General features: G+C 41.4%; 1 protein-coding gene across 1 annotated transcript in view; it reads right to left on the bottom strand.

Moving 5' to 3' along the window:
• Nucleotides 1–11316, bottom strand: part of DNAJB13 (DnaJ (Hsp40) homolog, subfamily B, member 13) — an 18830-nt gene extending 7514 nt beyond the window's left edge. The window contains exons 1-4 of the mRNA XM_006875405.1: nucleotides 11228–11316; nucleotides 5301–5404; nucleotides 4275–4436; nucleotides 3230–3387 (exon numbers count right to left, since the gene is read on the bottom strand). Coding sequence (XP_006875467.1) covers nucleotides 3230–3387; nucleotides 4275–4436; nucleotides 5301–5404; nucleotides 11228–11295 — 492 coding nt within the window. The 5' untranslated portion in view covers nucleotides 11296–11316. The remainder of the gene's footprint in view (nucleotides 1–3229; nucleotides 3388–4274; nucleotides 4437–5300; nucleotides 5405–11227) is intronic.
• Nucleotides 11317–14096: the final 2780 nt, after the last annotated feature.

Genomic DNA, 14096 nt, shown 5'->3' with positions numbered 1-14096 from the left:
TATCTTCTAGCTCACTAGTTCTGCCTTTTATCTCTTCAATTCTACTCCTTTGCCCTTTCAGTATATTGTCCATTTCTGATATTCTATTATTAATTGTTTGGACCTCTTTCTGTAGGTTTGACCAAGCAGGCTCAGGGGATGGTGTCAGAACTCTGAACCACATATAAAGGAATATTTAGAAGGTTGAAAGGCTTACAGATAGATACAATGCTGTATCTATCTTATTTAATTGTTCCTATAGAGCTTTCCTGACTTCTTCCTTATTTTTCTCTACTCCATTGTATAGTGATTTTGATACATTTTATAATCATTTTTCTGAATTTCTTCCCAGGCACTTCCAAAGGCTACCCATCTTCCAGTATGGCATATAGGTCTACTTCCAGCTCATTTGCCTCAAGTAATTTTATCTCGTTTCTGGGCATGTGCTGATATGGTCATCTGTTTCTGTTTTTTGGGCATATTCAGGAGTTATCTGTGGCCTTAATACTTAGATGGGTGTGTATTTTGGTACTTTTTATGTTTTCTGATTGCCTCCAGGTATATGTGATTAGATGGGCTTCCCTTTTCACTCTTCTTCCTGAGAAATTTCAAGATGTCACTGTTGTTCATTGTAACATAACTCAGGATTTAATTTTTGGCCTATTTCCATTTTAGTCTGCCAGTCCCGTTCCACAATCCCCGTTCAGGCCTTTTTTCCTAGTGATAAACAGTTTGAGGGCCAGCTGTGACTGTTTTGCACTGCTGTTTGGTTTTAAGTGGAAACTGTCACTTTAAATTTCGAGATCTGTGCACATGCGTAGTAGAACCCTCCGGGGGTGAGGGTAGGGTGTCCACTCACTCAGGCACCCCCTCTAGTCACCAGAATGGAGATGCACAGACAGTGAGAGACCAATGAACAGATACAAAAAAACAAAAAAGTGTCTACACCTTTATCTCCACGGTTCTGTCAGGCGTCCATGGTTGCTCTGATCCTTCCCTTGCTTGGTCTCTCCCAAGATGGTGGCTCTGGGAGCAGCTGAGCATCTTGAATTAGAAAGCAATGGATTTCTTGTTTCTGCTACAAATTCCCCTAGCTGTAAGCCTTCCAACCTTCTAAATATTCCTTTATATGTGGTTCAGAGTTCTGGCACCATCCCCTGAGCTTGCTTGGTCTGGTATTCTGAGTTGTTGCTGACAGAGCTCCTCACTGCACTTCTAGCTGATCCATTATCTTGTTTGTTCTCTAGAGTCATCTTTTATGTTGGTTAAAGGTATTTGCAATGAAGAATTCATTGGTCTTGCAAAATTTTATCTTGAGATCTCCAGCATTGTTTCTATCACTAAAGCCATATTTTCCAACCATTGATCCTTCCTCTTTGTTTCCAACCTTTGCATTCCAATTGTCAGTAATTATCAGTACATCTTGATTGCATGTTCAATCAATTTTAGACTGAAGAAGTTGGTAGAATTTTTTAAATTTCATAATCACTGGTTTTAGTGGTTGGTGCATAAATTTGAATAATAGTTGTATTAACTGGTCTTCCTTGTAGGCATATGGGTATTATCCTATTGTAGGCAGCACTGTACTTCAAAGCAGATCTAAATATGCTCTTTTTGAGAAAAACCTTACATGTCAACATATCTGAGCCTCATTCAATGCATTCTGTAGTATGTCTTCCATCCACTCACCAATCACATGCCCAGATATATGTCACAGCTGGCATCTCCTCTGCTGGGCAAAGGTGACAGGGCCTTGTTCTAGTGCCTGGCACAAAGTTGAGTAATGAAATAGGGACAAGTCAAGGACTGGACCTTCAAGCACTAAAGACCTTCCTCCAGCCAGTAACCTTGGGGGCTGTCTACCAGTCTAGTCATAAGCCGGCTCCCTCTTATCCATGAGTTACAAAGTTAAGTCAAAAAGTATTGTTACTATAATTTAAGTTCATAGATACATGGGTTTATTCCAAACAAAACATGTTTAAACATGCCTCTGCAATCAATGGATGACTGCAGACAAGTTCTCTGAGTAATATACTGGTATTAGTCTAATTATGGTGCCTTCAAAAAAAAGGTCCCATCAAAACAGTTACTTTGAGGGGATCTGCTTGACTAGTTCAACTTAAGGAAAAGAGGTCAGCTCAGGAGGTTATGATGACTGGTTGTTTTTTCTTTTTCTTTTTCTTTTCTTTTTTTGTCTCCAAAGGGATTCATCTTAATAGATTTTCTTGAAGGACACAGGAAGATCATGGGAATTTATTAGGAAGATGTCTACAGAAAATGGGAACCTGCAGTGTTGAGAAAAAAGCCAGGAAAGTTGTGCCAAGAGTTTTTTTGTTTTTGTTTTTGTTTTTCCCTCACAACAAGGCACCTGTTCATTCTTTGAGGATAGCAAGAGTCCTATGAGAATTTCACTGGGATGCCTTACCCCATCCACCCTACAGCTCTGATCTAGCACTTTCAGACGTTTTTGTTCCCCAGAATCATTATTTCAAAAGAACATGAGTCCCTTTGAGGATGCCAAAACTGACATTTTGACATGGTGTAAATTGAAGACCAGAAGGGTTTTGACCTAGATGAAGGGTAAATTGGTAAACAATAGCTTCACATTTTGACATTTTTGTTTAATAAAAGTTTCTCTTATTTTACAGCAATACTTTTTGACTTACCATAGTACACTGCTGTTGTTATATACTCATAGCAACACTGTATAGAGTTTCCAAGGAGGAGCTTGTGGGTTTGAACCACCAGTTTTTGGTGAGCAGTCCAGTACTTATCCTACAGGGCCACTCCAGGACTCCATAGTATATATATAGCCTCCTGAAACCTGAAGGTATGATCTGGGAATGCCTTAGGAATGTCCAAGGGCAAAATTCACAGACTTCTTCCCTTTAGAGCCTTCCCTCTTCCCAAGATGGGGATGAACTGAGAGAGAGGAAATGAAAGAGCCCATCCAGTTAGGAAAACTTCTAAGTGAACTCCAGCAGTAGAAAAAAGCTAAACTAATATAAATTGGAGCCCTGGTGTGGCGCTGTAGGAGAAGCACTGGACTGCAAGGTCGGCAGTTCAATCCTACCAGCCACTCCTTGGAATCCCTATACAGGATCACTGTGAATAGAAACAGACTCTACAGCATATAACAACAACATGATATCCTAAATTATCCCTTCCAAACAGAGACCAGGCCTGTGATTGGCAGGGTTGAAGAGGTAGGTAGTTGGTGATTCCCAACAGGAGTGGGCTAAGAACACACCCTCCTGGAGATCTTAATTTTCTTGGTGCAGCCAAAGAACAAGTCCTCCAGGGACAGGTAGAGGTCTCGTTCAATTGAGGGGTCCTGCTTCTTGACCCCTCGGCCCCGGAGGCCTCCAAAGTTTAAATCCACCTCATTTCCTTCTTCATCAAAAAACTCTGTAGGAAGTGGGGAGAGAAGAGGAATACAGGAATTTGTCCAGAGACTCAGATTCACGGCCAGCCCCATCTCTTCACTGTTCCACGTGTGATCCTAGCACTTCTCAGACTGACTGTTCAGTGGGTAAGGAAGCTGCCTCAACTGCAGAGCTAGTACATCCCTTGTCACACCCCACTGCCTCATCTTCCACTTCGGACAGGATTTGGAGAAACATTTCCTTCAACCCCTGTTGCCTCAGAAAAGAGAGAGTGCTCTCTGGTGGTAGTGCCAGAAATTACTTCTGCACTATTAGCTTGGGGAAAGGGGAGGCACAGTACATAGGCTTCCACCTCCTCATTGGTCAGCCCAGCCCAAGACCATTAGAGAGCCCAGATGCATGTTTCTATAAAGACTTAGGGGAGAGGTTGTTGTTAAGTGCTGTCGAGTGGTTCAGACTCATAGCGATCATGTATTGGGTTTACGAGGAGCGGCTGGTGAATTTGAACCACCGACCTTGCGGTTCAAACTGACCTTGTTGTCCAGTGCATTATGCCACAGTGCCACATCAAGACTCCAGGGGAGGGGTGGCCCCTAACAAATTTGAGAGGTCACCAGCATATCCCCCAACTCTTCTTTCCCCAAATTATTTTGCCCCTGCCCAATTTTTCACCCATAATCCTACACTGAACTGTTAACAATGTGTAACTGATTCTGGGAAGGTAAATGGGGACCACAATTTATTTATTTATTTTTTTAATTAGGTTTCATTTTTTGCCATTTTCTTCCTTCCTCCTTCCCTGTTCTTTCCTTCCTTTCTCCCTATCTTAAAGTTAATAGAACAAAACAAACCTAATCAAAGGAAAACATCTTTTAGAGTTAATTCTTTTCCCAGTAAGGTATCTCTTACCACTGAAGGGGTTGTCTCCCCCGAAGAACTCATGGAAAATTTTTTCAGGGTTGCCATGGAAGACGTAACCAGTTGTCCATGGAGTCTGTGATCCAAATTCCAGAGGGATCCCACCTTTCAGACCTTCCTCTCCAAACTTGTCATAAATGCTTCTCTTCACAGCTGTGGACATGTATCACTTTGAGAAGGGTCCAGTCTTGGGGGCTGGGATAGATGGAGGGGCTGGGAAGACCAAGGTTAAGGGGAAGGACAAAAATTGCCTCATTTTCTAAATACCTGCTGTCTGGGAATCTTTGGCATGAGACACCAGAAATTAGGGGTCTAATTTTATCCTCGATGGAGGTAGGTATGTCCGCCATAGACCAAAAGAGAGATGGGATGGGGTTTGGAATAGAAGAAAAAAATGACAGACTAAGAGTCTGGCTGTGGTCCTGGGATTTGGTTGGACTCAACCATCGTAACTGCTCAGTCCTTAGGGAACCCACATAGACACTGCCCATGTTTGGGTGGGAGTGACTCTTGTGGTTTCCACAGGAAACACTTCCTTTACTCCTGGTCTCTCTCTGCCTTTATACTTATTCTGGTCTTGATGAGATGGAGATTTAGCGACTAGGAAAATGTGGGAAGAATAGCTCTGCTTTAGCCTCCTCCTCCTTAGAAGAAGTCATCTCCTGTTGTTCTGCCAGGGGGAAGGCTTCCTCCCTGCAGTGGATGGGTGGGATTGTGGAGCATGTTGGTGAGAGCACTGTCCACCAATTCCTGCACTGCCATGACTCTGAGAGCAAATCAGCCTGACTCTGGGGCCTTCATGTCTCTGAACTGTCATATCTCCCACCTTCTCTTGTGTCTCCCGTTTTCTTTCTCAGTTTGTTTAGATTCTGGGCAGGGAAAAGGAATGCGTATTTTTTTGTTGGGCCCCTTTAGAAAACCCAACACCCCAGAACTCAAGGAATTATCTTAATTGAGAGATAGGTGATAGGAGGTCTCCTGGATTGACCCATCCACCCTTAGCCCCCAGTCACTCACGGTCACTCAGAACATCGTAGGCCTCTGCTATCTGCCTAAATATCTCTGCTGAAGTTGGCTCAACTGACCTCAGTGGGTGATTCTGCAGAGCAAGTTTCCGGTACCTAGAAGGAGGAAGAATACCAGTCACAACAGCTAAGCTGTTTTACCGGGGCAGGCCAGGGTTCACATCTGGCTGTGCTGTCTATTTCTGTGGCCCTCCTGAGCTCCAATGTCCCCAGGGGCATATCAGAGTTGATAAACTTGACCTCACAGATTGAGATAGCCTTGGAGGTCTTGAAAATAATCTGAGGTGGGGGGTGTAGTTGACAGCCCAGCTATGGTTGCTCTGGGCATCTGTACCAAGGTTCTACTTCTTCCAAGTTGCTTCCAAGCAATGACTAAACATAGTGGGAATATTAGGGCTGGCCCTCTCCTGCAGGACATGGGCACACAAGCCCAGTTGAGATTTTCCTAGAATCATGTGGCTGAAATTCTTGCCTAAACTTTCCTTCCCTATTTCTTCCCATAGGCGTTGGACCTACACTATGAACTGAAGCTCTCCCTAAATATCCAGTTCTTCACCCTTACCCTTCACAGGTATTTCCCAGTCCAGTTCTTGTACATCTAAACCTACAGTGATATCTGCTTCGCAGAGGACCCACATGGACACACAGGCTTCTTGGGAGGATCAGGTCAGAAAAGGTGTACTAAAGGCCTGGTATGGAGAGGCATTCAGTGAATGCTAGGCCCTTTTGCCTTGTCTTCCAGCTCTGTGCTCATTCTTTTTTTTTTTTTTTTACTTGTGGATCTGCCCACTCCTACAACTCAGTGCAGAAACCTGCACATGTCCCAGGAGGAAAGAGACATCATGGATTTGGTAATTCTGGGTAATCCTGGGCCATTCACCAATGGGTGAGTAGGGTGGAGGGACACCACACTGACAGGGCAGTACTGTGAAGCTGTCACACTGAGGCACATCTGCTACCCGAGAACCTATAGGAGTAAGGGAAGAAGTGTTACTGAAACCCAGGGGGTGAGTGTTTGCACAGGGACCTTGGAAGGAGCTGTGATCTTCACTTAGGGCACACAGTCAACCCTAGGAAACCCACAGGGAGGGAGCTGGGAATAAACTGCCCAGCCCACTGTCCTGTCTCCCTCCAGTTTCTTTCAGGAGAATGCATCAGGAAGTGAGAGGTCTAGAATGTTCATCGATGAAGGTAGACTGCCACAAGTAGACTGTTCTCAGCAGAACAGCTGGCGGTTGGTCTTTTGATTGCTGCCTAGCACTTAACCATCAGAGTGCCTCCATTAAGATTACAGCTGAGGAAAGCTGGACAGGTCTTCTCTGTCATACAGGGTCTAGGAGTTGGAGTATACCGTTTCCAGTGCCAAGTTGTGCTCATCTTTCTGCAGGACAGCTGCTATCCCTTCTGATGACCGTCCCTTAGAATGTACTGAACAGTGAGTGGCATCACACACTGTCCTGAACTGTTTGTGTCATTTCTTCAACCACACTGCAGACTCTCTTCACTTTCCCCACTTAGATTCCCCCTACAACACCTGGTCCAGAGCCCATGAGAGGCAATCATAATAGACATGGGATCTGAATACAAACTCTGCCATTTGCTAGGTGTATGGCACTAAACTTTCTGGGTTGTGAGGATTAAAAGAAATAATAATAGAAGATGCTCAGAACAACAGCCTCACACTCAAGAAATGTAACTATTATCACCACCCAATCTTGATTGAACTTAGTTCTCTCTCTTTTGGGTTACCCTCTAACGATCCATTTAATTACCAAGTCCATTCTCCCTCCTTTCTTCGCCAACTGTCCTACATCAACTTCACCTGCTGCTTTACCAGGTGTGAGAGTTAAAGTTGCATGTCGATGTGGCTAGGCCTGGATTCTTACATGTTAGGCAGTTAAGACATAGTAATCCCCCACGAAGAGATCTGCTATGAGCAGCCAATCAATTGAAAGGAAGTTTCCTCAAGATGTATAACCTGCTTCCAATATATTGACACTTGAGCAAAGCTCTCTTGCTTTTTGCTGGGTCGGGATCCTGCAAATGGCTTATTATCTGAACTCCAGTTCTTTGAAATTGAGCCAGCAGCCTACTGTATTATCTGCCAAACCTGGGAGTTGTTGGGAGCCTGCCATCTCATCTGCTAACCTTGGATTCATTTGTCTCTGCAGCCAGAAGTCTGCAGTCCAACCTGTGGATATTGAGTTCCTCAGATCCTGCAGCTACATGAGTCAGGAGAAGACTTCAGCCTGACATTTGACCCACGAACTTGGAGCTTGTCCATCTCTACAGCTGTGGAGCCATTTCGTTGATATAAACCTCTCATTCACCAAACTTCTTGTTTCTCCATAAACACACACACATTTTATTTGTATATTATATATATACAAAGATGTTGTTGTTGTTATGTGCCGTGGAGTCGGTTCTGACTCATAGCGACCCTGTACAGGGTTTCTGAGGCTCTAAATCTTTATGGGAGCAGAAAGCCTCATCTTTCTCCCGTGGTTTCGAACTGCTGACCTTGCGGTTCGCAGCCCAATTCGTAACCACTACGATACCCTAGCTCCTATATATACAAAGGTACACACACATACATATATAAATATACACACACACACACATCAGTGGTTTTGCTTCTCTAGAGAACTTAGACTAAGATATCTTCCTTTCTCTCACATACTGTATCCAATCCACCAGTATATCTTCATGTTTATACCTTAAAACTATTTCCAGATACAGCCTAAATGCCCATCAGTGGAAGAATGGATAAACAAACTTTGGTACATACACATAATGGAACACTATGCAACATTAAATAAAAACAAGGAATCTGAAAAACACCTCATAACATGAATGAACCTGGAGGACATTATGCTAAGTGAAATTAGTCAATCACAAAAGCACAAATATTTTATCAGACCACTATTGTAAAGACTCAAGAAAAAGTTTCTGTGCTACAAGAAACATTCTTTGATGAATACCATGGATGGGAGGGAAGGGATAGAAATTCACTGGCTAGAGGGTAGACACATGTCAATTCAGATGATGGGGAAGGCAATATACAAAAGAGGAATGATGAAGACAAGTGAAGGCTCAGAGAGGAACTCAAGGGTTAAAGGGGTAGAGGTAAATACTGTTATATACACAACCCTGGAGTATCAGTGTTTTACAGGCAGATACATAGATACACAGGCTGAATAGGTACAGGAGGGAGAGTTGTAGTATAGCCACAAATATTTAAGAGTTTGACAGAGGATATTTGTACATGGTGTGGTGCTGTGGGTTAATGCACTGGACTGCAAGGTCAGTTTGGACTGCAAGGCTGGCAGTTCAAGCTCACCAACTGCTCCTCAGAAACTCTATACAGGGTCGCTATGGGTTGGAACCGACTCAACAGCACTTAGCAACAACAATATTTACCTTACCTGTGAACACAAGTATGAATGTGGTAGAGCATACAGTGGGCAAAATAAGGAATATTTCTTAGATATTACCAAACATGTTAAGGCAATGAGTTACTGGATCTGGGGGCTCAGGACCATAGTCTTAGAGGACACTATGGTCAATTGGCATAACATATTGTCCTGGTGTGGCACTGTGGGTTAATGCGCCAGACTGCAAAGCCGTTTGAACTGCAAGGTCAGCGGTTCAAGCTCACCAGCTTCTCCTTGGAAACCCTATACAGGGTCGCTATGGGTCAGAATTAACAACTTAACAACAATTCCACAAAGACATTGTTCTACATCCTACTTTGATGAAGTGAGTAGGATCTTAAAAGCTCATGAGCAGCCATCTAAGGTGTAATTATTGGTCTCTCTATGTGCAGAACAAAGAAGAGTGATGGAAATTGCAGATGCTTAGAATCAACTAGTCCAATGCACCAATGGAACACGTGACCATCAGTCATCACGACTCTGAGACCAGAACTAGATGGTGCCTTACTACCACTACCAACTGCTCTGAAAGGAATATTAGAATATTCCAGATAGAGTGGGAGAACATGTGGAACAAAACTCAAAATTATAAGAAAAAAGACAGGCTTACTGGCTAGAAAGAGACTGGAGGAATCTGAGACTATGGCCTTCAACCGCCCTTCAGGTCTAGAAAGGAATTCACCTTGTGGCCCAATTTTTAGTAGATAAGCATATAAAGGGGTCACCATCACTAGTAAGGTATGATCACCATAGAACAGTTAACCCTTAAAGATCAAACAGGCAACACTTACCTAAGGACAAAGTTGAGAAGGGATAGGAAGGAAGGTGGAATGGAAATAAGAACCACAGAGAGAAAGTGGGACAGCGGTTGCTCATGGAAGGAATGGCAGTCATTGAGATGAAACAAAGTGTATGATTTGCTGAATGTAAAACTGATGATTTTCTCTGTAAACCTTCACTCAATTCACAACAAAAAGTTAAAAAAAAAAAAAATTCCAGATTATAATACATATCACAATTTTCACCACTTTCATCCTGTTTTAAGTCACCAAAATCTTTTCTTTTGCTTTATGAAACAGCTACTATTAATGAAACTGACCACCTACTTTATTCTTGTCATTTCAGTGAATTCACCACAGAATAGTTACAGTGATTCTTTCATTTGGTTACTCAAGTCATATCACTCCTCAGGTCAAATCCTTCAGACAGGCTTCGTTCAAATCTCAGAGTCAATGGCATGGCCTATAAGACATCTACGCTTTGACCTTCACTATTCGCCCTTGTTTCATTTCTTTACTTGACCCTCTCATAACTTCAGTGACATTTTTTCTTACACATATTCTGTGTTCTCCTACTTAGTCTGTTATGGATTGAATTGTGGCCCCCATCCCAAATTGTATTATTATTACTAACCTCTATGCCTGTTAACATAAGACAATTCCAGTGGGAAATGACTTGTCTTATGTTAATGAGACAGGATCAGTGTGGGTTCTCTCTTAAATTGATTGTTTTATGATTAAAAAGAGATTAAACAAGCAAGTAAGTAAAAGAAGCAAAGATGGGGAAAGAGATGCCAAATCACATGAAGACTGCCTGGGAGCAGATTATCAGAAGAGAAGCTAAGAAGTTGACAGAACAATAAGGCTTCCCCTATATCCAGTGCTCTGAATATGGACTTCTAGTCTCTTAAACTCTGAGAAACTAAATTTCTGTTTGTTAAAACCATCCACTTGTAGTATTTCTGTTATAACAGCTTTAGGGAACTAAGACACTGAGACAGCTTCCTCAGAGGTTGCTCCTCGAATATAATTTTCCTCAATACTTCCCCTTCCTAACATTCATTACAGCTGAGGTGACTTACTCAGTTTCTGTATTCACCAACAAAATTAAGTTGCACAAGATAAGGGACCATATTTGTCTTGTTCCCAGTATATCTTTAGCTCCTAACACTGCGCTTTGTCTATATGGCAGCTGCTTAGTAAATGCTTGAGAAAATAATGAGTTTTCAGAAAAAATTTGCTGACTCCTGTCTTAGACTTTCTTAAGAGTAGACCACAAAGTCCTCAAGATTTGGTGGACATATTTAGAGATGCAGTTTATGTCCCAAACCCATATGATGACCAGAATGAAATTTATCACACACCCATCTAGCCAGTTCACTCCCTGTTCAAAATCCTTTGGTTCTCCAGAATCTTCAGGATAAAATTCAAATGACTCCTTTGTTACTGAGACACCCAGGAGGCACCAGAGCACAGAGGGTAGAGATCAGATTGATGGCTTGAGAACAGATGGAGGAACCAAGTGTCCTAATTTCCAGCCTGGACCCTGTCCCAACCCAAAGTCAAAATACAGATGTGTAAGAAGCAACGGATGAAACAAAGTTTGCCATGCCTGCCCTGAGTTATGCAAGGGGACTCTGTAGGGAAGAGATGAGGGCTGGGCCTACTCTGACAAATCCCAAAGCATGACCGTTACCCCAACTTACGCCTTCTTGATCTGGGCATCCTCTGAGTTACGAGTGATCTGAAGCACAGAGTAATAATCTTGGCCCATGGCTGGCTGGCAGTAGTTCCTCAGACTTCAGCAGAGCTGTTAGTCTGCATTCCTTGGTTGCTCCTGACAACCACACTGCGGCACTCTGGGAGTTGTTGTCCTTCCTTTCTTGGCAAACAGCCTTCTGGGAGAATCAGGCTGACTTTAATAAAGGTTATTCAACTCAGAAAGTCAACTCAGAGAGTCACAGAGCCCTATTTTATTTTGCATTCGCTAAGAAGAGCAGCAATTAGTTTTAATGAAAAGTTTTTGAACAAATGTATTTGGTTGATTTTTAAAGTAATAAAAAAAATTCTTTTACAACAGGTTTTACAGAAAAGTTGTGAAGACAGTACAGAGTTCTTATATACCCACACTGTTTCTCTTATTTTTAATATCATATTAGTATTATAACTTTGTTATAATTAATGAAACAATATTGATAATTATTAACTAATACTTTATTCAGCTTATCTTCATTTTAAAAAAAAAACAAGTTTTTATTGTGAATTGAGTGAAAGTTTACAGAGCAGATCATCAGTTTTACATTCAACAGACCACACATTTTGCTTCACTACATGGTTGCAATCTCCTCCGTGTACCAATAGTTAACAGAATTGACCTCTATTCACTTTAACTATTGCATTCCTCTGTGTCTGCTGCCACCTTCATCTTTTCTCTGCTAATTTCTCGTTACATATTGCCTTCCTTGTCACCCACGTTAACATGTGTCTACCCTCTATTACATGAATAATTTCCCCTTATTCCTCTCCCCCCATAGCCATCATAGATTAAGAAATAAAAAAATAAAAAAATAAACTTTTTACAACATTGGTCTCATATAATATTTGCCCTTTTGTGATTGACAAATTTCACTCAGCATAATGTCCTTCAGGTTCAACCATTTTGTGAGATGTTTCACAGACATCATCATTATTCTTCACTGTTGGATAGTATTCCATTGTGTGTATGTACCAAAGTTTATTTAACCATTCTTCTGTTGATTGGCATTTAGGCTGTCTCCAGCTTTTGAATGTGTCTCTTGTAGACAGTATACTAAAGGATCCTGTTTTCTTATCCATTCTGCTCTTTATGACTAGTACATTTAATCCATTTACATTCAGTGTAATCATCCATAGGTATGAATTGATTGGTGTCACTTTTCTGTGGTTTTTTTGTGGTGCTCGTGGATTCTTTGCTCTACATAATTTTCTATACTGAGTTCATTTGTTTGTGAGTTTTCTTGTCATTTTCATTTCTATTGTGTTAATATTTACAAAGTCTTTCTGGTTTTCCTCTTCTTATTTTGATGTGCAAGTGTATTACTTTTCTTTGAGGTTATCCTGTAATTTATTATTTTTTTCGCTGCTTAAAACAGTCTATTTTATCTTGAAATCTACTTGACTTCCTTGCCTTTTGGAAGTTCTGTATCCCTCTTTTTGTTTTGCAGTTGACTTCATTATACATTGATTATCTCTGGTTCCCTATTTTCAGTCTTGTAGATTTGTTTTACTTTAAGTACTTCTATATCTGGATTGGGGGTCCTGGTGTGGCACTGGACTGCAAGGTCAGTTTGAATCACTACAAGGTCGTGGCTCAAACTCACCAGCTGGCCCTTGGAAATCTTATGCAGCGTCACTATGAGTAGGAACTGACTTGATGGCACTTAACAATATCTGGATTGTGTTCTGGGTGGTGTTGCCATGAATGGTAATCTCAGGTTGTTGTGTGCTGTTGTTGATTCTCAGTCCAAAGAAAACCCTTTAGCATTTTTTGTCAAGTTGGCCTGGTCATTAAAAATTCCTTTAATTTTCATTTATCAGGAAATGTCCTAATTTCACCATTGTAGTTGAGGGACAAGCTTTGCTGGGTATATGATTCTTGGTAGGCAATCTTTTTCTTTCAGAGTTTTGTATATATCATTCCATTGCCTTCTTGCCTGCAAGGTTTCTGCTTAAAAATCCAAGCTTAGTCTTATTGGTTCTCCTTTGTAGGTATAACTTTCCATTTTTCCTGAGCCCCCTAACCTCCTTGATTCTAATCTAAATGTTAACAATAATTATATCTAGATAATAGAGTGGAATTATCTTTCTTATTTTGAGCATTTCCTAATCTTGTAGGTTTTAATTAGCATTTCTTAAATTACTACTAAGTTGGGCATCTTTTTTTGTTTATTGGTTGTTTACTCCTATAACCAGAAAGTATGTTATTAAAAATTAGAATCAAGGAGGTTAGGGGGCCCACAGAGCATACCCATGGTGGAATCCAAACAGATCCCTGCCTTATATTTGGAACATTCTTAGGACTTAATCCATGAGTAGTGGATATTGAAAAGAAAACTAAAACAAAACCAGACACAACCCTACACTTTAGTTTGTCATGGTGTCAGCGAAGCAGCCTACAACAAAGTTCCTAAATGCCACTAAGGACTAATTTAACAAAGAATCCCAGATTTCACTCTTACTCGATGGTGACAACTGGTTGCTCTTGTATTTTATGGGGGAAGGAATTATTTTTTTAACTTTCATACATAGAAGCAAAAATACCATAACTAGTAAACCTTCAAAAGTTAATAGAAGTGAGAACAAACAAGATGGCGGATCAGGTGGACGTGTAGTAAGAGCTCCGCCAACAACAACACAGAATACTTGACCAAGCAGGTTCAAGGGATGGTCCCAGAACACTGAACCACATATAAGGAATATTTAGAAGCTTGGAAGGCTTATAGCTGGGGGAATTTGTGGCAGAAGCAAGAAATCCATTGCTTTCTAGTCCAGGATGCTCAGCTGCTCCAGGAGCCGCCATCTTGGGTGAGACCAAGC

This window comes from Chrysochloris asiatica, unplaced genomic scaffold (genome assembly GCF_000296735.1).
Source record: "Chrysochloris asiatica unplaced genomic scaffold, ChrAsi1.0 scaffold00326, whole genome shotgun sequence".
NCBI lineage: Eukaryota > Metazoa > Chordata > Mammalia > Afrosoricida > Chrysochloridae > Chrysochloris > Chrysochloris asiatica.
This window is presented reverse-complemented; position numbering and strand designations above follow the sequence as displayed.